Source organism: Glycine soja, chromosome 4, assembly GCF_004193775.1.
Source record: "Glycine soja cultivar W05 chromosome 4, ASM419377v2, whole genome shotgun sequence".
Lineage (NCBI taxonomy): Eukaryota > Viridiplantae > Streptophyta > Magnoliopsida > Fabales > Fabaceae > Glycine > Glycine soja.
Genome location: NC_041005.1, coordinates 3,526,226 through 3,551,364, shown reverse-complemented (window position 1 = coordinate 3,551,364; position 25,139 = coordinate 3,526,226). Strand labels below are relative to the sequence as shown.

Here is a 25,139-nt window from a genome sequence, read left to right as displayed (position 1 = left end):
AAGATAAAATTCACAAATTTATCAAAAAGTAGGAGATAAAATGCACCAAATAAATTTATTGGAATAAAATTCGACAAAATAAGATAAAAAAAGTACGATTAAACGTTATACTATTAAATAACAACATATAGGGGGTGTGAGGAGCAATTGGGCAAAGCAATCAACAAGATCATTTGGTCCATGTGACGCGGGCCGAATATTTCATTAGAATTTTTATTTTATTTTATATGGAGAGCGAGATCGAGTGAGCAATGGAATTCGAATTGTAGCGACGGTGTTCTGGTTCATGTGTTGTTAACTTGATATTTTATAAATGGAAGTAGAATCCAGATGCTTGTTTTCGTCCTCAAATAGCGAATTTCTAAGGTTAGTGTCTCTTTCTCTTTCTGAACTGATTCCTAAATCGCAATTAGAAATCGTAACTGTGTACAATAGTTCTGTGCTGACTTGTAGTCACTAGCCAGAGTCTGTTCTCGGACGCGGTTTATCGATACTAGCTTATCTTGCTTGTTTAATTCTTGCATATAAACACGATACTTAGTGAGTGAATAAAACAAACACACATTTGGAATGGAAGTTTTCTCTTGAAAGAGAGTACCTTTGGTGCTGCATGGCTGTTGTCATGTAACTTGTTGGGTTAGGTCCCACGGGCACAAATATGGTGCTTAGTCGCCAGCGTTGAGTTTGGAATCTTGAGCAAACGAGGGCGACCTGTTGGAAATGCCTTGGAGCAGTAACCGCAACAGCAACACAGTAGAAATCCGGAAGCAGTAATAACACAATTTGATCAGTGAAGTGAAAGTATGAGTGGCAAAAGTCTGAGACGTGTGGAGGCACACTATCCTTAAGGATTTATTTGCGTAGTGCAAAAATCTCCAGATTTAACAGACTCTTCTTAGCCAAGGCTAAGGTAGCAGAACAACAGGAACCATTCTTATCAGATATGTGCCCAGGAAAAATACTCACGTAAAAAGAAGAAACAGGTTTTTAAAGAAGAAAATGAAACCTGTCTGTTTTTTCTAATTTCTGGATAAAACTTATCTAACATTCCCTGAACATTATGTTTTCCAATTGCAAATCTGATCCGATATTTTTGTTGAGTAGGATTTCTGTTCCGAAAGAAAGATAAGATCAGATCATATGAGAGGCACGTTCAAGATTTTATAGCTGTTTAAATTTATAAAACAGCAACATAACACTCTGAAAACCGTTGAGAGTATGTGAGACTTAGTCAAATATTTCAACTCAAAAACAACTACCGCATAAGGCTCTACAAAGGAAATTAATCTTGAAGATCAAAAGAAACATTTTCTTCAAAATAATTTAATGCATGTGAGCCAATCTCTTCACAAGCAAATACTTATAAACAATCAAAACATTTGAACAGGTAGCAACATATAAATATAAGCTTTTGAATATTGAACAATTGGCCACGTACAATAATGAACTTCTGAAATATAATATATTGTTGTTTATACAACTACTTCAAAAACTCGTCCTTAGTTCAGATCGTAGGTTGCAACTTGCTTGCATGAAGTTGAAATTGCTAGTAGTCACCTGTTAGCCATAAGGCAGTGAATTCATTACTGGACCTTGTACACACTGCCTATCAAACTATGGGAGTTGGTCATGCCCAAAGTTCGTACCTTAACTGTAAGGAAGGGGGTGCTGGAGGCAGTTTCAAAAACTGAATGGCTAAAGTTTACCGGACCCGACTGAAATGAGGTTATATACTTTCTCATTATAAGAAGGGGTCATTCGAGCGTATCTAAATAGATACTATGTTTACATATAGATCCTGCGTTGTTCCATTCTATTTAGGATTAGGAATAGGCATAATTGGACCTGTTTTTTACATATATCTCATTATTTATGACCCTATTAAATTCACCTCTTTGGACTTCTATTGAATCTTATAATATTTTTAAAAAAATTATTTTATTTCTCTTTTTCTCACTGAACATATTTCTCTGTTTTATATTTTTTAGTATATATTCCTCACTTTTTTTAAACCATTGGCCCGTGGGATTGTCTAGGCTCAACAACGTGCTTAAGCCAGGCTGTGCTTGGTCCTAGGCCCCAGACATCTAAAGCCCTCACCACCCTAACATGACTGTATGGAACTCCTCATTTTGCAGTGAAAGGATTCTGTTAATCATGTAATTCTAATTTTGTTTTAGTAAAACAAATAAAGTAAAATGCCTACAGCTTAATACATATGTTGATTGCTCCATTTAGGTTCAGCTGCTTCCTGTATGAGTAAGATATGGTGTAAAGATAATTTCTGAAGTGCTGTTGGATAGAAAGAACAACCAAGATAAGTGCATAAAATTCTATGGACCCATCTATAGTGAAGCTTCTGGAAGATGACGAGGTTTTCTCCTCCCTTCTTTATACTTTCTTTCCAGAAAACATTTGCTGTTACTGAATTGGGGCTTAACTTATCCTGTCACTGTGTTCGGATGTCCACAGGATGAAAGTATGCATTCAGGAGCAGATGTGGAAGCATTTCAGGCTGCATTAAATAGAGACATAGGAGGAGATACTTCAACTTCTCAGCTGTCTGGTTCAGACACAGGTACCCATCAGAATCTTAGGAGTATAGGAAAATCATATTGACTGTTTTTTCTTGTGATTTTTGTATTTGCTTGGTAAATTCTCAGTTGCACCTGCATTATGCCACTATGACTGTTTCATTTTTGTCTGAAGGAAGCAATAATTCATTGAGCCAGTCGTTACCGAAGTGGCCAACTTCTAGCCATGACAACCAAAGTGACTGTCATAATCAAGAGCCTAAAGTTGTGCAGCACCAAGAGCAACGACATTCATCTGAAATGGAGCAGAAGCCACAGCAACCTCTTGTTGAACAACTACATAATGTTGCTTCCAAGGATGCGATTAATCTCCCTTCGTCTCAGAAACAATCTCAAGATGAAAGTGTTCAAGGCCATACTGTACAAGCTCCCCACCAAAATTCTCAAACAAATGGAATTCAGAATTCTGAAAAAGATCCTGTCTTCAACCATGAGGCAGTCAACACACATAATTCCAATCATGGATCTCAGTATGCAAAGCTGCAGCAGATGAGTAATCAACAGGCCACCGTCAATGAACAGCCTGGAAGTCAGGTCAATCGGAATAAACAGGTACCATTTGCCATGTTGCTCCCTATGTTGATTCCCCAGCTTCCCAAAGACAGAGCCATGCAACTTCAAACTTTATTTAATAAATTGAAGGTTGGTTTCTCAAACGAATTTCACTACCATGTCCATTCCCCCTCTTTTGGGCTAAATTTTTTAAGTTTCGATAGTAGGCTAAGCTGTTTAGCCATATTACTAATTTTTTGTTGTCAATTTTGTTTCTATTTATTATAGAAAGATGAAATGCCCAAAGATCAGTTTGTGCGGCTTATGAAAGGTATTGTAGGGGATCAGATGCTTAGATTAGCATTAACAAAAGTGCAATTACAGGTAGGCAGAGAGCATGATCTGTTTAGTGTTAGAGATGGATTCTTAATTCTCGATGTCATGGTTATGCTAAGCATAGTCTTTTTATACTGTTATAGACAAGATCCAACCCAGGACCCGCTGGGCAGCAGCATCCTCCTGTAAGGATGCCAAATGTTAATTCAGGTGCAACAAAATTTAATGATCCCCATGCATTAGCACAGCTGCATCAGAGAAGTATGAATGCCGCTGCAGATCAATCTAATAATACTTCTTCAGCCGTCCAAGTAAAGAATGAACCAACCTATCCAACTATGGAAATTAATGCTAAAAAATCTCAGAAACTGGATGTTCAAGTAGAATCTGAAGGAGTGCAACTAAATCAGTTACCATCATCCAGTTCTAATGCTGTTAGTCAAGAAATGGAAAGATCCTCACTTCACTTACAAGGCCTTAATAAGGAGCAACAACAGCATCTACATTTCCCTTCAGCATATGGTAGCAGTGGTGGTAATTATAACCCTTTTTCGGGCTCAACCAGTAGTTCCACATCATCTCTCAGACCACAACCTCTTGATTCACACATGAGGCAAATTCCACATCAGAGCATCAGTCCAAACCAATTAGGTGGGACAACACAGGGTTTGATTGGTTTAACAAAACTTGACCAGCAAAATTCTTTCAATGATCCCAAGAGAATGCCTGGTGGATTTGTGTCCCCTATGGTAAACAATACAGCATCACAACTAACTACAAATTCTTGGCAACCATCAGCAAACAAAGAACAAAATTCAGCCTCGTTTTCATCTGTTCCATATGTAAAAAAGGAGCCTAATGACCTGTCTACAGAGCAGCAACACAGGCATAATGTGTCTAATCAAGGCACCCTAAAGGAGGAGTTTTCAAGAGGCCTTCCAGCATCCACAAGTATGCTGCATACAACATCTTCTAGCTTGCTTCCTCTCAATTCTTCTTCCCCTTCTGTATCTCAACTTGACCCCAGTGCCACTGTAAGTTAGAAACTAATATGCATGTTTTTGTCCAAGATATAATTGCTTACTTTTTGGGAATCAAATAGTATCCAAATTTGTTTTTATTTTCATGGGCATGATGCATCCTTTATTAGCACAATATAATGAAGTCATCTTAACCATAAATTTACAAAACACTGAGGTCTTTCAGTGATTTGAATTCAGGAAATGACGTCCCTTTATTTATATTGTTTGTAGAAAAAAAAATTCTTCACTATTATTATAATTCTGTGAAACATTTTGTGATATTAGACTTTCAGTATTGAAGTAATCAATATATTCCCCTTTACTTATATTGTTTCTAGAAAAAAACTTCTTCACAATTATTATAATTCTGAGTAACTTTTTGTAATATTTGACTTTTAGTATTGAGGCTTGTGTGTACATTATTTAGGTGTTATTGACTCTGATATTAATGTCCAAGTCTCCTATATTTGGAAGACATCTCTAAAAAGTCATGTTTTTAAAATCGTTTTTCTTTGCTGGAATCTCCCTAGTACCCAACCCAATAGACTAGCACTTAGATTTGACTTTTTATAACCAACATATCACTTGTGAAATTGCTCTTGCCTTGAGATGCATACTATTAATCATTATTAACATTTAACATCAAAGATATTGCAAGTTGTGATGAAGAGAAACAAGGGTATAATTATGTGTTTAGTTTCCCTTTAAAAATATCATTGGGCTTCCACTTTTCTGAGCATTGCTATTATGAAACATGAATTTAATTTATTTTTTTTGCAATTTTCCCCCTAAAACACCTAGATTAAATATCATGCTGAACATAGAGCAAGCCTTGTGTTTCTAATGATATCTTAATACTTGGTGATACCTAATTTCCTTGTCCCTTTTGTATTTTATCAGTTAAGCTCTCAGATCCCATCAAATACATCTGTTATAAATGCAAGGACACCTCTGAAAAAACCTTCCCCTGGCCAGAAGAAACCAATTGAAGCACTTGGTTCTTCACCTCCTCCTCCAAGGTGATATGTCATATTCTGCTGTTTCATGATTTACTTGTTTCTGTGTTAGGTTTTTAATCTCTCGCTGATTTTGATTTGTGCACGTGTGTTTTGTTATTCTACAGTAAGAAACAAAAAGTGTCTGGGGCATCTCTCGAGCCAAGCATTGAACAGCTTAATGATGTTACTGCTGTTAGTGGTGTTGATCTTAGGGTATGATACCTTATCAGGTTGAACTAACTGTATAAGTTGGAAATGTGTACTTTTCTATTTTAAAACTTGACTCTGTTTGTGTTTCTCTCTTTTATAGGAGGAGGAAGAACAATTATTTTCTGGGCCCAAGGAGGACAGTCGAGCTTCAGAAGCATTTCGCAGAGTTGTGCAAGAAGAGGAGGAAAGACTGATTTTGCAGAAAGCTCCATTGCAAAGAAAATTGATTGAGATTAGTTAGTCCTATTTATGCCAAACCCCTGTCTGTCTGATTTTATTCTTTCCATACTTTGAAATAATCTGGGTCGTACTAAGCCCCAGAAAGTCTAATAGCTGTTCTATGTTGTAACTTGTGGCAGTAACTGAGTGTGGCTTGAAGAGTATGAGTGATGATTTGGAGAGATGCTTGTCATTGGTGAGATTCAATCAATTTTTCAATTTTTATTGCAGTAGTGGGGTTGTGTGTAATCTTATGTCTGAAAGTAAATGTTCAGTGTGTGGAGGAAAGAATGCGAGGAGTAATAAGTAATGTGATTAGAATGTCAAAACAGGTTAGTTATTTTCTCTAACTGCTTGCATGAATAGTCTTTTCATCAATGTATAAAATTTCTTATTTCCGATAATTTCCTTACCAGCGGGTTGATTTGGAGAAGACAAGACATCGGACTGTTGTCACTTCAGATGTCCGGCAGCAAATCCTAACAATGAATAGGAAGGCAAGGGAAGAATGGGAGAAAAAACAGGCTGAAACAGAGAAGCTGCGGAAACTAAATGATGTGGGTTCCACTCCTTGGAATTCTGTGGGGATTTAATGACAAGCCTTGTCCATGCATGTTTTCTATGCATGGACATTTTTTAATTTTGCTTCTCCAACCTCTGTGCTTATCATTTAAAACCTTGTAATGATATTCTTAACTATAGGTAGATTGTAATGCTGGGATTGATGGTGACAAGGAGAAGGATGAGGGTCGCACTAAAGCAATGAAGGTATTATCACTTTTTTTTTCTTTTGGTAGTAAGGTATTATCTCATTTTAGATATCATATTTCATCTTTAGGTACATGGGAAATCTTATCTTTGATCAGTAATATTCTGCAGGTGAACAAAGAAGTGGATGACAAGATGAGGACAAATGCTGCTAATGTTGCTGCCCGAGCTGCTGTTGGGGGAGACGACATGCTGTCAAAGTGGCAACTTATGGCTGAGCAAGCCAGACAGAAGAAACGTGGAGGGGGAATGGATGCTTCATCTGGTTCTCAGCCAGCTAAAGATGTGAGCCACAGATCTTCATCAACATCTGGAAGGAGTACAAAAGATAATCAAGCAAGGGAGAAAAAAGGTCCAACTTCTGGTGGGTTTCTTCTGTTATTTATCTATCATTCCTCCTGAGTAAGAACTGAGAACTCAATGGCTAGATGGGCATTCAAATTTAGATATCGTTACCACTCAGCAAACTGAGATTCTTGAGGCAAAAAATTTAGAGAAGGAAAAAAATAGGACTTCAGGATATATCACATAGAAGGAAAGAACTAAGCTTTGGCTAATATCCTTTTTTTGGATTGCAAATGTTTTGGTAAATATAATTAACCAAATGAAGAATATCCTCCTCTTACCAACTTTTTATAAGACAATTTATAACAATGTTGCATGTTCTCCAAGTTCCTCCAATTGAGTTGGATAAACTGATTTTGCTGATCCAAATATGCATAAAATTGTATTGTAAAATTATAACTTCATTAAACTTTACTCCTCCACCTTCACTGGAGGAGCAAATTATGTTTGGTTTCCAGAGAAGATACTATGTGTACACCATTGTCTGATTAAGTTGTGCAACTTTTTAGTTGATGCTCTATCCCTTTGATGTTATATGCCAACAGGGGCTGGTAGAAAATTTGGGAGAAGTCATGCCACAACACCTCAAACTAGCATAGCTCGAAGCATATCTGTCAAGGATGTGATTGCAGTCCTGGAGAGGGAACCCCAGATGTCCAAATCATCACTCTTATATCGATTGTATGAGAGAATTCATTCTGACACCTCAACTGAATAAGGTAAAGCATTGGATTCACTTGAACTTTTAATATTACAGCTCAAATTTCTGTATTGTACTATTTTTATCTCCAAATATTTAGTAGCGGTGGTGCACTGGATTGACTTGAACTTTTAATTTTACAGCTTAAATTTCTGTAGATAACGTGATGTACATCAGCAGGTGTGTGAAAAAGATTTGTTACACATTCAGTGGAAGGAGACCTTAAATTAATTTTTCTTCCCTTTTGAGTTTTAACAAACATTACAATTTCTCCTAGAGGTGCCCAACTGGACGTAAAATGCTTGTTTCACAATAGTCATCCCTCATATCTCTGGAAGAATCGCAATGTGTGCTAGCAGAGAATGAGATGGGACTTAATATAATCGGATGGTCGAAATTGTGTAGATGTCAGTAAAATTACGTGTTTAAATGTATGTATGTATCTTGTATTATTCCAACTATTTATTTTTTAGACGACTTTTGATCTACATTTCTATACATTTTAAGGCAGGGAATGAACCAAGCTAGCTTGGGAAGTACTAACCTTTATATAGCACGGTTCAGCAGATTCATAAGCTGGAGATTTGGCTTGTTTATTAAATGGATCGAGTTTTAACACGTGAATTTATTTGAGACACGCACTTCGGTTGAGAAATTAATTTCAATTACTTATGCTCTGTAAATTGAGTGAAGTAGAGAAAAGAAATAAGAAGGATAGAAATAAAAGTAAAGTAGAAAAAAATGTGATGCTTGGACGAATAGAAACAAGAGGAAGCATAAGAGGAAATTCTCTCTACTTATTTGAATTAGTGAAAGAGTTGAAAGAAATAAACTACATAAAAAATACTCTTTTATTTTTTAATACATTTTTATTACAATTTGTTATAAAAAAAAATAATTTAATCCTTTAAGAAATAAAAAAAACGAAATATTTTTTTAAGCATGTCTTGCCTGCTCGGAGGGTAAGTTCATGCAAAGACGTAACGATTTACATCCAGTTCATGCAAAGATAGGGCAAATAAGTTTTGGTTTGAGTTGTCTAGTTTTGTTTAACTAGATTTATAGTTAGATATTTTACAATATACCAAAAGCCCAAGGATTGTGTGTCATTTAACTGGAGGAGCTCGGAGTGCTGTAAGAGTGTTATCTAGCTCGGTAGGGCTGTAATATAAGGGTGTTTGAGGTAACTGCAAAATTTAGGTTATTTTAATAATCAATTATATGTATAATTATTTATTTTTATAATCAATTGTATTCAAAATTATTGTTAAGATAAGTTTACTAAAAAGTGGTTTTAAAATAATAAAACTCTACTACTATTTAATAAATCTGTACAGAATGACAATAATAAATCTCTCCTATACAATGGTTAGAATTAAAGTTACTATTTAATAACCAAATGATTACTTAAAAAAGTCACATAATTTTATCTTTTCATTTAATCTTATATAATTTTATTTAATGGTCTGTATTTATTCTTTTCACTTTCTAATAATAAAATCTCTCTCGATAGAGAGAAAGAGGATCACGAGATATGTTTTTTTTTTTTTTTTTTAGGATGAGCACAAGATATTTAAACAGCTAAAAATTGAAAGTAATTACATATAAAAAGTGCATCCGTAAATTATTTATTTATTTATTTTGCTTAGTGCATCAAATGCAGGAGTTGCAGTCAATAATTCGGTAGTTGTGAAACCATGTCTGCTTTGATTATATATACAGTTTTTTTTAAAATGTAAGGTTAGTTGGATAATTAAGAAAGAAAAAAAAGATAATAGATCCTCATTTTTTTAAAAAAACTAATAAATTAACTAACAACAAACGGTTTAAAAAAAATAGTTTTCTTTAAGTATGTATCATGATCCAATGTCATTGTAACTCTTGGGTCCTCAACAACGTTTGCTGAGTGACTTTATGGTTGTATCATTCGAAAGTGTCACATAATACGAAGCAACCAGCAACGTAAAGATAACTATTATTCGATCGCCATGAATGCGCGTCCACGCGACCATGCATGCATATGCAAAATTGCAAACGCTTTTCGTATTGCATGTGCTTAGTTAATGATATATATGTTATAATGCGTATACACTTGAGCTTTGCTGGTTGTTCTAATCAGGGAGGTCCCCGAAGAACGTAAAAATTCAACAAAAAACGACTTCTAAAAGTGGTTCCCAATGATTTTGTCAGTTTTCTGGTACGGGAATGCGACTTAACAGCTACCATATAATTTCATATCTTAAAGGTCGTGTGTTATGTGGATTCTGATATATCTTAGTCGCAGACTCGCAGTGCATAGGTTCATGTGTGAATATTTATTTTTCTTTAAAAATGTACCAGTCAGCAGTGATATATTCTTATGTGTTATTTCTGCCTCCAAAAGCTAATCCATATATAAAGTAATAAATTTGTGGTTTGATATTGAAATACATGTAATTTGGCTGAGACTTAATAAAAGTCGTTTTCTTGATAGATGGCCATAGCTTAGATACCCCACACAGGATTATTGTTAATGATTTTTATTTTTTTTCCCTTCATCGGTGTTGATATTCTTTCATTTTTTGTCTAGCTAGCACCTTTTGGTGATATTGATCAATTCATGATTGAAACTGAACCAATAGCGAATCCAATCCAACATTAATTTGCACTGTTTCATTTCATGAATGATTGCTTTTGGAAATCTCCAGCATGTGAGAATTGATTGAATTTGTTGTTTAGCCAGATGATGGTATACTGCTTCGTGCTTAGGCCCCCTTCAACTTTGATTGTGCTTTGTCTTGATGGATTATCTCGCTTTGTCGAGTTTCTTGCAGTAAGGGGGGACCCAATAGCAAACTCAGCAACGTTTAATTGTTACATCACTTAATTCCGAACCATAATAAATAAAGTTTGTTCCGCATTCATTTTGGATGTCTAAACATATATACATGGGATTCGAGTCCCAATTAAATAATATTTCCTCGTCTGTTACATTTGATATGTTGTTAAGGCCTTACGTACTCATAGCATTTATAACGGGAGATGTTTTAAAAAAAAATATTTATATGACAGATGATTTTGAGTTATTTAAAATTGGAAAGTTATTTTGAGTTATATAAATAATTATTATTTATGAGTTGTTTAACTTTATATTAAATATTGGAGAGAGAAATATTTGTAAGTCAATCAACTTATTAGTAAAAATACTTATTGGAAAGAAAGTTAATTGAATTGCTTAAGATTTAGGTGACAAAAATTGAATTGTTTATATCAACATCATTAAAGATACTCTTATGTGCCTCCTACGAGAAGGAAAAAAAAACTGAAAGGAATTTCATTTCAGGAAACAGAAATTATTATATATGAGTGTCATCCAAAAAATGGAAAATACTAAATGTTGTTCCTAATTTCATTTTAGGATAGATCAGGGTGAAATGAATAGAGATATGAAAAAAAAAAGAGTGTAAAATTAGTGTCTGGTTTGACGAAATAGAGCGTGAAGATGGGTTAGATTAAGCATGACCCGATTTTTATATAGATCACTGATTTGTTAGTTCGGTATAGCCTGTTGAATCGGGTCAAATTGGTTTATTTTTATTTTTTATATTTTACATGTAAAAAAATTAAAAATTGGACCAAATAGAATTGATGATTTTTGAATTTATATATTTTTAGTCCAGCCTGACGTGTATGATGCAACCGGACAGATCAAATTGATCCAATTTCTTTTGTATAGCAAGTTAAAGAATTTGGTGTACGGCAAGTCATTTTTACAAACAATTTAGTTAAGGGGTCTGTTTTTAAACATTTGCCTCTCAGGGGGTCTATTGTTTAAAAGTGTTCCCTTATTCCTGTTGGTGAAATGCGTATTCCTCTTATTCCGTCTTTTTTTTTTCGCCAGCAACACTAGCGTCTTTTCTTATGTTTTATTTTTTCTCGCCAGCAACCCTGACGTTTTTTCTTAAGCTTTTTTTTTTTCTGCCAACAACATTGACGTTTATCCTATATGAGTTCTTTTTATATTTCATGCTTAACTCATGCGTAATGGGAGAGAGCAAATGTTTTATGAATAATTTGATTTTTATAAGATTGTTTTAATATTGACTGATTTATCATTTTTTTGAATTAATTTATTAATTAAATAAATAAATGTTAATACTTTTTTATATTTCTAAAGCATTAAATATATTCACTCTTACTTAATATTTACCTTAGATAAAATATAGAAAATATTAATTAAAAATATTATAAGTTAATATAATGTTATATATTGATAGTGGAGAATGCATAAATTGTTACAAAATTTTTTAAATAAAAAAATATTATTTATTATTTATATGGTAAATGAATAAATGAATGTAGCTGAGACGTTGGACTAGTTCATGACATAAATTTGTTCTCCGTCTCTTTTCTTTTTATTTTTTGGGTACATCTTCTTAGTTATTTTTAAATATATAAAATAAAATATGTGAAAATTTGAAGAAAAAAAAATCTGTTTTTAACCTTTTTAAAAGCATAGTTTATCTTTAAATGTTAAATTATTGTAAATATATTAATTTAATAATTTTAAATAACATGTGTTATTTTAATTTTTTTTTGTATTAAACTTTTTTATTTTTCAAAATTCAAATTCAACTCTTTTTTATTTACTAAGTATGTTTTAACAATTTCAAATATTTTTTATTCTCTAATATAATTAATTTTTATATTGCACCTAAATTAATAATTCATATTTCATTATAATTTTTTATATGTTTTTTCTCTCTAATATTTTCCGGATTTAATTTTATAGTTTACTTGAATTCATACATTTTTATTTTATGTTTGACTTGAATCTTAACATTTTTATTTTATATTTTACTTGAGTCTATATATTTTTATTTTAAATTTTAACTAAATTATTTTATCTCTTAAATAAAAAAAATAAAATATAAGAATATTTGGTAAAATAATTAGCCAAAAAATAAATTTATTTTATTTTAAAAAATAATCAATTGTTTTTAAAATATAAAATTTGACCTGATAAAAAATAAAAAAACACCAATGCTGCTAAGCAAGGGTATCTCGCCAATGGTATTGGCGGAACCCTTTGGGGGATAGCAGGTAAGTCTCGCCAATAGGAATGATAAAATAAGGGGAATAAGAATTTCGCCAGCAGCAATGATAGAACATCTTTAAAAAGACAAATATTTAAAATCAGACCCCTTAGATAAATTGTTTATAAAAGTGATCTCTCTACGTCTCGTCTATCCGGTAATTGTATCACACTAAGTCTATTTTGATAGAATTTTTATAATAACTCTTAAAAAAACCGCTTTGCTTTTTCTACACCATGTCAGTCAGTGGCGGAGCCAGAAAAATTATAAAGCCTGGGCAAAAATTTAAAGATAGCAAATTCATAAAATATGGATAAGTGGTGAAGGCACGCAATTTCTGTTAACATGTCAAAAGTGCCAAGAAAATTAGGAATCATTTCCAGTCAAAAGAACATAAGGCGTGCGTGACCTAAGTCCGCGATATCCCTGTTTGAAACAGAGAGACAGACAAGCTAGAAAGTAACCAGAGCAGAGACCCAATTGGCAGAGTATATTTCTACATTTTACTAAATCCATGTGAGGATAATGTCATATTGAACACAAGCATCTTATTAGTGTGCGTTTGGATATATATATATATATATATATATATATATATATATATATATATATATTTGTAAAATTAATTTTGAATCAACGTGAATTTACGGAAACGGGAGTTTTGTAGTAACATAACTTTTGTTTGGATAACAAATAATATTATCACACAATACTGTTTGAAGTTTGAACCAAGAGTTGCCATTTATCTGTACACTGTAATGCCATAATTTGATGACTGAGGCCACATTAGGATATCCAGTGACCTGCCAAATAGAATGTCATGCAATAGATAAAATTATAATTATTATTAGAATATTCTTTGATAAAAGTGGAGAAAAATTTTAAGTTTTTATTCCATTATTTGAGAAAATAAAATAGGAAGCAAATTACTAAACAATTAGTCAGGTTATTTCATTTCACAAAATTTTAAACAATTTCAAGAAAATATAATAACTAATAAGTGAGATGATGAGGAAAAAAGAAAAAAAAAAATAGAAAGGAAACAAGATGGAATTGATTTTTTTGATATAAAAAGTAAGTAAATCTTTACAATTATCCTTTCATGAATACAACTATAAAAAACAATGCATAATAGCAATGAAGAACAAACTTAAATTCCTATGCATCTATTTCAACCCTTCACTACTAGACTTATCTTAGTGGATTAAAAAAAAATGATTTGAGACAACATTTCCATGAGCAAGGAAAATAAAAAAAAGAATAAGAAATAAAATAAGAAGGCATTGGAACTATTTGAGCTTATCTTTTTGAGCATCTTAGCTCTGAAAAACGTGAAGAACGACTTGTATGTGCTAGTATTGCAGTTACGTTAATACAGCCCATTAAGAGCCCGTATACCACAAGTTCAATCCTCGGTCTTCAGAATAATAGCCCAAAATATGCTGTTACAACTTACAACTCAAATAATTTTTCACTTTTACAATTCACTTCTCAACCTACTAAGTATGCCCCCCTTTTTTATATTTTTTATTGTAAAAAATATCATTTTGTATAAAAATAATAAAATTCCTGTCTATGTCTTTGGGCCAGAGCCTGGGCAATTGCCCAGGGTAGCCGGGCCTTGAAACCGCCCATGATGTCAGTAAAATTGCACATTTCCACCTAATCTTCATCTTCTTTATTTTTTTGTTTGGTTTCTATTAATTACCATACACTTACACATTAAAAAGAAATCCGCAGTGGCTAATTAGTATGCTATATTGAGTTGACAAATTGACCTACCCTACCTCACCTCGCTTTGCTCCACCAAAACCAAGTGGGGAGAGGGCTGGCTTGTTCATGAAATGTGGGTTAAAAAATGTAGTCCACTGTCCACTTCAATTATCATTTTTTTAAAAAAATTATCATTTATTATCAGTTTTAAAACTTCATTTATTACCTTCACAACTTGTAGCACATAAAATTTATTAAAAAATTATATTTGTATACAAAATGTCTAGTTTAACTTTTATACACTAATAATGTAAAAAAATTACATTGTTAATTAATTAAAAATTAACATTTATATAACTATTAAATAATTATAAAAATGATAAATTTACTGTATGTATGACATTTATAATTAAATATCAATATAATATAAAATATACACTGTTTACATTATATTTGACAAGATATTTAAGTTAGGTTTTAGATTTTTTACTAACTTAAAAATTTATTTGATTGTTCAATAAATAAATTTTTTTAATAGTTTTTGGTGTTTGTTGAAATATTATTTTGAATAATATTTTTTAAAATATTAGTTTTTCACTTTTTAATAATTTTTAGTGTTTGTTCATAATTTTTTTTTTTTCATTTTAAATTTTTAAGTTACTTTAACAGTTAATATTATCAAATATTTATAACTTAATAAACTAACGTTTTAGCTTCGTGCCACTAGCTTTCATCTTTTATTTACCAGCTAGTTTTTCAGTGAATTTTATCCGCCACAATCTTATTTACCAGCTTTCACTTTAACTTATCATCAACCATTATTTAACGGAATCTTAAAATTGCTATTTTTAGCAAACTTATTAAAACAAATTCTACACATTACACCTTTATCCTTTTTTTTTACAGGAATTTTACCTTTTTCCTTGTAAAACATTGACGTGAAACACTAGTATGCCTCAATAAGAATCTTATAAGTTAGCCTAATTAAGGTAAAAAAAAAGTCTCTAATTCTACTCATTTCACCTTTCTCCCTATAAAATACTGACGTGAAGTTTGAAGTATCTACAGGTGCCCAACCGAATCTTAGCTTACAAAAATAATTAACGTGAAGTATCTCAGATATGCTTCGCCTTGGGTTGATATTGAAAAAATACACATGAACATAATTGTATGTATACAAAAGGAAAAGTATGTCAACGAAATTATACTCTTAGACATGTTTTAATGAAGATTAATTTTGAAATGATTTTGAAGTTTAAAGAATAATAAATTTGACTTACTTAGAAGATAAAATGATTTGAACCACCATTAAGTATTGAAATTTTCGAATAATTACTAGAAAACGTGAATAGTTAAAGACAAATAAATTTTTTTGCGAAGCTTAATTACAAAAATAACCTATACTATCTTCTATGATTTTTTAAACATATTTTCATGCACTTCTTAATAAAGTTAACTTTCATAATTAAATTTATAATATAAGTTCTCATATAATAAAAATCTATTAAATAAATACTTAATCAAATTATTTATCCAACAAATCCTATGCATGGCATTTAACCTGTGAGGATAATTAACATTGATAAGTGGTAGGTGGTAGGTCCACTCCACAATAATGCATAAAGTATCTTTACATTTGATAATACTGCACCATTCAATCCTTAGCCGATGGTGCGATAATATATGAAATTTGAATAGTGTAAATAGCAGTCACCTAAGGTCTAAGGAGGATATGCTAATTCAGCTTTAGAGGGCCTGCGGAACTGAGTGGTTCTTCCACTATAACAAGCAATATCTCAGTGGATTTGTTGGTAGAAATGAAATATCTAAACATCTCATATACTGTACTGATATATATATAATTAAAATATTCTAAAGAAGATTGATTCAAATAATCCAAAATTATTTTATAGATACAAATTAAAACATAAACTTACAAAGATTTTTTTATTAAAATTATTTTAATTATTAAAATATTGTTTCAATAGTGATCAATAAATATCTTGTTACTACATTTGATTACCATTAAAATATTAAACATTAATTATAAATAAAATAATTAATTAAAGAGAAAATTTGTTAACTTAATTTAACAAAAAAGTTCATAAAATATGTATGAAATATAGTAAAAATATATAATTGTAGCGAATATGTGTGCGCGCGAAGAATTTAAATTTATTATATTATAAAAGATAAATTAATATTGTCTTAACTTGTTATTTAGTCTTTCTCATCTTATAAAGAAAATAAAAGAAGTCTATCATAAAAAGATGAATTTTTTAATATTGAACTTCGAATCTTCTCTAAGAAAAAGTAGAAACAGGGAGTGTCCCATTTTGGACATGCTCTTCCTTGATTGTCAACAAAGCAAGGGAATAATTGCCATTTAGTTTCTCTTTAATTGGACAGTACACTTATATATGAAAGAATCATTGTAGTAAAGTTTTTTTGTCGAATGGCCACTGGGAAAACACTAACTGGACAGAAAAGGATTAAAAAAAATTGAATGGAGTTGCTCTCTCGATTAGAAAATACTAGGAAAACACTAACTGAGCAGAAAAGCTTGCATTTCTACTTTTATATTATAAACTAAAATATAACTTAAATATTTGGTCCCTCAATGTAAACAAAATTAAAAAGTGAAGAAACAAATTAAACATTTTTAAAAAATATTATGGACAAAAATGTTCCTTTTAAAAAATATGTGTATGTTTATGTTCACGTTTACAATGGTCAACAATAACTAACTTAAAGTTATTTGGAAACATTAGGAATTAAAATGAAACTTCTAAAATATAAAAGACTAAATCGAATAAAAATTATATAAAAGACCAAATATATATTTTAGCTAGATATTTTTCACTCTAAAAAAGAATTTAAAAAAAGTGTGGAAAATAGCTCAGTAATAAAATTGAGTTAAAAAAATGTTGAGAGTTGCTTAAAAAGTGTGTTAATAATATTATTCTTACTATACCTATAATCTGTCGTCATTATTTCTCGATTTAATCCACCGTTGTATACTGATTAGAGACTGCGGTTTTATAATGATTAAAAATGTATTTAGGTTAAAAGTTTAATTATGAATAAACACATATTATATGAGAATTTATATTATAAATTTAATTAAAATAAACTAAAAAGAAATTATACAAGTTATAAGTTATTTCTATAAATCTAAATAAATTTTGAAAAAATTGAAACACTATTTTTTGAGTAAATTTCAATAAAACCATTAAAATTGATTGAGATTGTACAAAATTATATATATTTTTAACTTTTACAACAACCTTTCTTGTAAGAGTATATAACGTAATATTTTTTAATAATTAAAGTGATTTAATCTAAGGGTAGAAAAATGAGAGATAATAGAAAAAATGATAAAATTTAAAGAGATATCAATGTAATTTTTACTTTATTTTAAAAGAATGACTTGTGTTATTATAATTTTTTTAAAAAAATAAATTTAAATTCTTTTGAATTAATTATATATACCGTATTTATAATTTTAATCTTTTAAATATACCGCATATACCATATTTATATATATTGGATGTTGTCGAGATTGTGTGTGTGTATTTTAATATTTTTTTAGTAAGTTGAGATAACTGATAAAAAAAAATACTAAGCTGAGATAGTACACGCACATTGAGAAATAAACTTGACTGTCTCCCACTTTCTTTTTCTTTCTATATAAGTATACTCCAAAGTTTTTCAAAGAACGTGAAATATCAAATATGATATGTATAACAAATATTGGAACAAAGGGAATTATATTGATATATATGGCAAAAGAGATATGGTAAATCCACCGTACCTACGTTACATATATAGATAGATCAATGATCTGGAACTACGTGTTCTCCAATTCACACACACTAAATTTGCACAAGATATGGCTGATGACAAGTATCTAATATTTAATGGCTTATTGACAACACGATTCTGCGTCTCATTCACATTGTTGTTATATATAATCTTCTAAAAGAAACACTCAAATAGAAAGTGTTTGTAATAAAAGAATTTTATCAGGATCCTATGCATTTTCACAGGAAACTGCAGCGTGTGTAGTTATACTTATACATCCAACCATTAAACTATATTAAATTTAATTGAAATATGATCATTTTTATCATATAACGAAATGAATTGAATGAGTGAGATCAATGCAGTGACGATTGTAACTCATATTTAAGTTTAGATTGGTAGAGAGTGATAGAATGAGTGAGTGGCACAAATGAATTTTGAACGTGTTCCATTGCTTGTATTTTAGCCATACTTTTTTCATTCCCTTTTATTAATTCCATTGCAATTATTACAAGATATCTCAGATAGGCCCGCAGCCTCAACAGTTTCATAGTTCCATGTCAATAATAAATACCAGCTGCTATCGCTGCATTTCTGAAGCAACTTCGAAAGAAGCCCAAGACTAAATAGTGCTAAGAACTCTAATGGTGGACAAGATGAATATGCTGATATTCAAGTCCCTTCAGATTTCTTTGCTGCTAGTTTTCTCTATCAGAAACACCACAGCAGAAAAGAAAACCCATCACACAAAACACACATACATAATTCACATGGACAAGTTCAACATGCCAGAGAGTTTTAACGACCATCTCCTCTGGTTTGATTCATCACTAAAATCAGTATCAGACTCAGCAGAGATGCTCTACACATATAAAAAAGTAGCTCATGGCTTCTCTACAAGGCTAACTACGCAAGAAGCAGAGTTGCTCTCAAAGCAACCTGGTGTTCTCTCCGTCATCCCGGAAGTTAGATATGATCTTCACACAACTCGAACACCAGAGTTTCTGGGGTTGGCCAAATACAGCACTCTTTCACTGGCCTCTGGCAAACAAAGCGATGTGATTGTCGGAGTGCTAGACACTGGTGTGTGGCCTGAACTAAAGAGCTTCGACGACACCGGACTGGGGCCAGTACCTAGTAGCTGGAAAGGTGAGTGTGAGAGAGGTAAGAATTTCAACCCATCAAACTGTAATAAGAAACTTGTTGGTGCAAGGTTTTTCTCGAGGGGCTACGAGGCAGCCTTTGGACCCATCGACGAAAAGACGGAATCAAAGTCACCAAGGGATGATGATGGCCACGGAAGTCACACCTCAACAACGGCAGCAGGTTCTGCAGTTGTAGGAGCAAGCCTCTTTGGTTTTGCTAATGGGACAGCAAGAGGCATGGCCACACAAGCCAGACTTGCAACTTACAAAGTGTGTTGGCTTGGAGGGTGCTTTACATCAGACATAGCTGCTGGAATTGACAAGGCCATTGAAGATGGTGTCAACATCCTTTCCATGTCAATTGGGGGAGGTTTGATGGATTACTACAAAGACACTATTGCAATTGGAACTTTTGCGGCCACTGCCCATGGAATACTGGTTTCCAATTCAGCAGGAAATGGTGGGCCTAGTCAAGCAACTTTGTCTAATGTGGCACCATGGCTAACCACAGTGGGTGCGGGAACTATAGACCGTGATTTCCCTGCCTATATCACCCTTGGAAATGGAAAGATGTACACAGGGGTGTCACTTTACAATGGCAAACTCCCACCCAATTCTCCACTGCCAATTGTTTATGCTGCAAATGTAAGCGATGAATCCCAAAATCTGTGCACCAGAGGTACTTTGATTGCTGAAAAAGTAGCCGGAAAAATCGTGATATGTGACCGAGGAGGGAATGCTAGGGTGGAAAAGGGTTTGGTGGTGAAGAGTGCTGGAGGCATTGGGATGATACTATCAAACAATGAAGACTATGGGGAAGAGTTAGTTGCTGACTCCTATCTCCTCCCTGCAGCAGCTTTGGGCCAGAAATCAAGCAATGAGTTAAAGAAGTATGTTTTCTCATCTCCCAATCCCACAGCTAAGCTTGGATTTGGTGGCACCCAATTAGGGGTTCAACCATCCCCAGTGGTGGCAGCTTTCAGCTCAAGAGGGCCAAATGTGCTCACACCAAAAATACTCAAACCAGACCTGATTGCTCCAGGAGTCAACATCCTAGCTGGGTGGACTGGTGCAGTTGGACCAACTGGCTTGACTGAAGACACCAGACATGTGGAATTCAACATCATTTCAGGCACTTCCATGTCCTGCCCCCATGTCACTGGCTTAGCTGCCCTTCTTAAGGGCACTCACCCAGAATGGAGCCCTGCAGCTATAAGGTCTGCCCTCATGACCACAGCTTACAGAACCTACAAAAATGGCCAAACCATAAAAGATGTCGCCACCGGGCTACCGGCTACGCCATTTGATTATGGGGCCGGACACGTTGATCCAGTGGCTGCGTTTGATCCTGGTCTTGTGTATGATACTTCCGTGGATGACTACTTGAGCTTCTTCTGTGCCTTAAACTACAGTTCCTATCAAATAAAGCTTGTTGCAAGAAGAGACTTCACCTGCAGCAAAAGGAACAATTACAGAGTGGAAGATCTCAATTACCCATCTTTTGCTGTTCCTTTCAACACAGCTTATGGAGTAAAGGGTGGTTCTCGCAAACCAGCCACTGTCCAATATACAAGGACTTTAACAAACGTGGGTGCCCCGGCAACGTATAAAGTTTCGGTGTCGCAGTCTCCCTCGGTGAAGATTATGGTTCAACCACAAACACTTAGTTTCGGGGGACTTAATGAGAAGAAGAACTACACAGTTACGTTCACGTCTTCGTCAAAGCCTTCTGGAACAAACAGCTTTGCTTATCTGGAATGGTCGGATGGGAAACATAAGGTTACTAGTCCCATTGCTTTCAGCTGGACTTAGACTCTGATTTTTAAAAGCCCTAACTTTGAATTACCTGTTGCAAGCAAACGTGCTCGTCTTCATGAATAATTGTATCTCTTTGTTTTTATTCTGCTTTTGGTGCAGCAAAAGGGGCACTGATGTTATGTTTCTCTTTGCTGTACTCCTTTGAAAATTAGTACAGAATGATTGTACAGAAAAGAAACAGGGTAATGGTGTACCTGAATAAATGACAGTAAGCTCTTTCTTATCCCACTATGCGGAATAGGTAGTCCCACTTGGGTTATAAGGTTATTCATCTATATCCCCAAAGAGCAATAAAACAACTACACTTGCCATGATCTGATAGACATTTACCTAATCAAGAACTTTCTAATGGTGTGCTCCGAAGTTTAATTTCAGTGTAAATTATATGGCAATATGGTCGTTATTATAGGTTAAAGTAATTAAGTAAATGAAATAATTTTTCAAGATCCCGTGTTCATTAGCCACTTGGTGAACTGAGCAGGCTTGAGATTGAGTCTTTTTGACAGGTTGAACATATTCTCGTTTTCTTCTAATGCTCTTTGCAATTTCCATCCAAGCCATCACCACCCTAGACTCCCATTTTTTGTATTTTTTTTTTTTTTAAAAGAAAACTAATCAAGAAATTTCAGGCAAAGAACAATCTCTAAACAATTGATAAGCTTTATCTTTATCAGAATAAAAAGAGAGCCATCTTTTCGTCAGAATCCCAATAAAACGACCTTCAGTAACTACAAATGACTGTTTTTAGTCCGATTATAATTGGAAACATGCCCAGTAATAATTCATTTGCCTAATTGATTTAAGACTTCGGAAGATGGATGATATTAGCATATGAATCCACTGGGTTGATTAGATTGTTACCCCAACTTAAAGTATCAAAAGAAGAAGAAAAAAAGATTGTTAGCCTAACTTCAAGTAGAAAAGCTTAACATATGAAAAAAAAAGGGAAATTTCATTTGGCTTATTGGAAAGAGAGACGAGCTGTAGCCTTATACGTGAAAATAATACTTAAGTTATTAAGTGTACACTTTAAAATGAAATCCTTCGTGTATAATGCATTTTCTTGAACCATGTTGGTTAGCCAATGACTTCTAAATTCAAAAGACAACCAATGTAATGAAATTTACAAATAAAGCTCAAAAGTTCAATATGACTCTAACTGTATTCTTACAATTCCATTTGATACGTTACACAAGCAAAAACACATGGCGTGTTAGAATAATTGACGATGTTATTAAAATCAAACCATACATCACTGGGATTAAGATCCTCTACAGTTAAAAATAAAACTGCATGAGATTTCAACCATTCCTTTAATTTTAATATATAAAGGAGAGAAAAAAACTTGCATGGATGGTGAAATTTGTAACTGCACAGGGTGCAGTTCTTTCTAAGCTGCAGGAGATCCATTTCCTGCCTCACTCAGGGTTCTCTATGGCCTGACAGACAGGAAGATAGTACGTATCGAGCTGCCAATATCTTTGTTTCACACCTTCCCAAACTTGTTCTCCCAAACAATCCTTAACCGGCAATGGAATCAATTGTGTGGAATACCCCAAATTCTCAAGCTCAAGAGATACCAAATGGCAGTAAACAACATGGAAAAATGCATTACTGCCACAAAGGCCATTGAAGAATGAGTAGATACCACCAGTCTTCAACAATGCCGGGAGATGCTGATGGAACTCCCTCAGATCTTCGTAGTACTCCCCATAGGTGTCGAAGAATATTCCTGAACAAAATTCACGCCAATGACCCATATCAAAGACATAATCCAGATTTAGATACAAATACAAAAATAATAACAAAGAAGTTTTTTTCCACTAGGTAAGATAAGCTATATGAATTGCATGATTGTGATGCTAGTAGACTCAGACTCTTTTAGAGTTTGAGTTAAGGTCACATAATTATAAAAGCTAACTCATAGGATGAGGGTTACTCCTCACTTATATACACTATTTTGGTTATATTACTAGTAAACATAGGATCTCCAACACACCATCTCACACCTAACATTAGACGCCTAGAATGTGAAGTTTGTAGAACTGGACATTTACAGGTGATTGCAGGACATTTGTGGGTGGTTCAATATCAGCCCAATAATAGGTGGCCAACTGATAGACCCAACAACATCTGTTGGAATAGGCTCTAATATCATCTCATAATTTTAGTTTAAGTCTAACAGTCTAAAAAGCTAGATCATGAGGGTCCCCCACTTGTATACACAATTTAATTTAATGTATATACAAGTAAACAAATAAATAAAACAAATGTTTAATTAACCATTTAGTGCTATATATTCTAGACTAATCATTTTTAGTCCCTGTAGTTAGAGGATTTTTTAGTCCTAAAAGTTTAATAAGTGAATTTTTTAGTCTCTAGTTTAGATTTTAATTCCGAAAAGGTCCTTACCTTAAATTTTTTTAACTCCGTCAAGAATTTTAATGATTTTAATGGTAGGAAACTTTTGAAAATTAAAATATAAACTTTAGGAACTAAAAACTCCACCTATAGGGACTAAAAAAATAAGTTAGAAAACTACGGGTATAAAATAACATTGCTATGTTTTTCAGAGAAGAATATCCAATCAATTGTAATAGTATGTGTAATGCTGCAATCAAGCATTGACGTTTATGAAGATAAAGATTAGACGAATAGCAATTACCATCATATGTTTCAAGCTGAGGCAGAACATCTTGCCATCGTCCAAAAACAATCTTGACATTTTCCTTCTGGCCCCAACCGGAGCGAAGCATGCGTTCATAAACCTCAGGATGAGCCTCAACAATGGTGTGTGAAGCAGGTGCATATCGCTGAATGGCCGAATCCACGAGCCCCATACCAAACCCAATATTGAGTACGTGGCCACCACCGGAACAAACCGCCTTAGCATGAGCCTCCATCAACGGATTCTCCCATGCCATCATCACAGCCTTGCTTTCAGAGTCCATAAGCTTGTCTTCGCTAAAACTCACCCTATCTTCCAAATAATCGTGACCGGAATCGCCGTTCTTGTTTGCCTTCCTCGCAATTGTTCCCAGTATCAGTTCAGATTGGATCCCTGACAAATTGAAATGAAATCAGATTCCAATACCAGTATTTTTTTTAAAGACCAATGTTGGTTGTTAATTTGTTAGTTTTTGTTAGCACCTTCTCTCTTCAACCACCAAGCCAACCTTATAACTCCTACCAATAATCCTAATTTGAAATGAGAATGTGGAGAGAATAAGTGTACCGGCGTTGAGGAGAAGCTCGAAGGTTTCGTTGTGGCCTTCTTGCATGGCGTAGTCACCGGCGGAGAGGTTGGAGGGAGAAAGAGCGTTCCAGGGAGCGCCGACGGAGAGGAGGAGGGTGAGGACGGGTGCATGGCCGTGCTTTGCGGCGTGCATCAGAGGATTGAGGCCATCGCCGTCAAAGTGGGTGACGTCAGCGCCGGAGTATATAAGAGACCTCACTTTCTTCGTGTCACCTTTAATGGCCGCCTCGCATAGTTGCTCATCCGCTTCTTTCATCTTTGTTTGCTTGCGCACCTCAAACCCTCGCCTTCCACTAAAACCTCAACATTTCTTACTTTTACTCACCGTTTATAAGGGGGAAAATTTTTTCATCACCCGAGATTAAAATCTATTTGGATCACATTGGAAATATTTAGGTAATAAAAAAATTACGGGAATAATAAAAATATTATAATATTTTTTATTGTAGTAAAAATAAATTAAATTCGAAAAAATAAAACTTTTATCTTCTCATTAAAACAGATTTTGTAGAAAATTGTTTAATAAAATATTTTTTGGATACTAAATATGAAAAACTAATACAATGAAATGACATGATTTGATAAAAAAAAAATTTGAACAATTTTTTGAAATGGTTAATACAATGAAATGATATGATTCGATA

General features: G+C 33.3%; 3 protein-coding genes across 5 annotated transcripts; 2 read left to right on the top strand and 1 right to left on the bottom strand.

The window, feature by feature from the left end:
* Window positions 1-232: 232 nt before the first annotated feature.
* On the top strand, window positions 233-8,302 carry LOC114408760 (transcription initiation factor TFIID subunit 4b-like). Of its 3 annotated transcripts, none has more exons than XM_028371918.1 (17): window positions 235-366; window positions 2,037-2,115; window positions 2,239-2,374; window positions 2,473-2,578; window positions 2,710-3,236; window positions 3,375-3,470; window positions 3,566-4,456; window positions 5,345-5,463; window positions 5,568-5,655; window positions 5,753-5,888; window positions 6,012-6,067; window positions 6,147-6,203; window positions 6,288-6,428; window positions 6,574-6,639; window positions 6,751-7,003; window positions 7,530-7,703; window positions 7,828-8,302. In XM_028371918.1, the coding sequence occupies exons 3-16, from the start codon at window positions 2,336-2,338 to the stop codon at window positions 7,700-7,702; spliced, it is 2,748 nt and encodes a 915-aa protein (XP_028227719.1). In that variant the 5' UTR covers window positions 235-366; window positions 2,037-2,115; window positions 2,239-2,335; the 3' UTR covers window position 7,703; window positions 7,828-8,302. The 3 variants fall into 3 exon arrangements, with proteins under 3 accessions (XP_028227718.1, XP_028227719.1, XP_028227720.1); XM_028371919.1 differs by having other exon boundaries at window positions 2,037-2,159; XM_028371917.1 differs by lacking the exon at window positions 2,037-2,115 and having other exon boundaries at window positions 233-366.
* A 10,173-nt stretch (window positions 8,303-18,475) lies between these two features.
* Window positions 18,476-21,470, top strand: LOC114408759 (subtilisin-like protease SBT1.7). The gene has a single exon (XM_028371916.1). The coding sequence runs from the start codon at window positions 18,921-18,923 to the stop codon at window positions 21,231-21,233; it is 2,313 nt and encodes a 770-aa protein (XP_028227717.1). The 5' UTR covers window positions 18,476-18,920; the 3' UTR covers window positions 21,234-21,470.
* An 883-nt stretch (window positions 21,471-22,353) lies between these two features.
* LOC114408758 (protein arginine N-methyltransferase 2-like) lies at window positions 22,354-24,814 on the bottom strand. The gene is made up of 3 exons (XM_028371915.1): window positions 24,475-24,814; window positions 23,905-24,300; window positions 22,354-22,971 (listed from the first exon to the last, which is right to left on the bottom strand). The coding sequence occupies exons 1-3, from the start codon at window positions 24,749-24,751 to the stop codon at window positions 22,658-22,660; spliced, it is 987 nt and encodes a 328-aa protein (XP_028227716.1). The 5' UTR covers window positions 24,752-24,814; the 3' UTR covers window positions 22,354-22,657.
* Window positions 24,815-25,139: the final 325 nt, after the last annotated feature.

Excerpts from the sequence above, each read along its gene's own strand:
- LOC114408760 (XM_028371917.1), top strand. The coding sequence starts at position 2,336 with ATGGACCCATCTATAGTGAAGCTTCTGGAAGATGACGAG. Across the intron at positions 4,457-5,344 it reads AACTTGACCCCAGTGCCACT|TTAAGCTCTCAGATCCCATC; the intron begins GTAAGTTAGAAA and ends GTATTTTATCAG. Across the intron at positions 7,004-7,529 it reads GAAAAAAGGTCCAACTTCTG|GGGCTGGTAGAAAATTTGGG; the intron begins GTGGGTTTCTTC and ends ATATGCCAACAG.
- LOC114408759 (XM_028371916.1), top strand. The coding sequence starts at position 18,921 with ATGGTGGACAAGATGAATATGCTGATATTCAAGTCCCTTCAGATTTCT.
- LOC114408758 (XM_028371915.1), bottom strand. The coding sequence starts at position 24,751 with ATGAAAGAAGCGGATGAGCAACTATGCGAGGCGGCCATTAAAGGTGAC. Across the intron at positions 24,301-24,474 it reads CGAGCTTCTCCTCAACGCCG|GGATCCAATCTGAACTGATA; the intron begins GTACACTTATTC and ends TCAATTTGTCAG. Across the intron at positions 22,972-23,904 it reads TCAGCTTGAAACATATGATG|GAATATTCTTCGACACCTAT; the intron begins GTAATTGCTATT and ends AATTTTGTTCAG.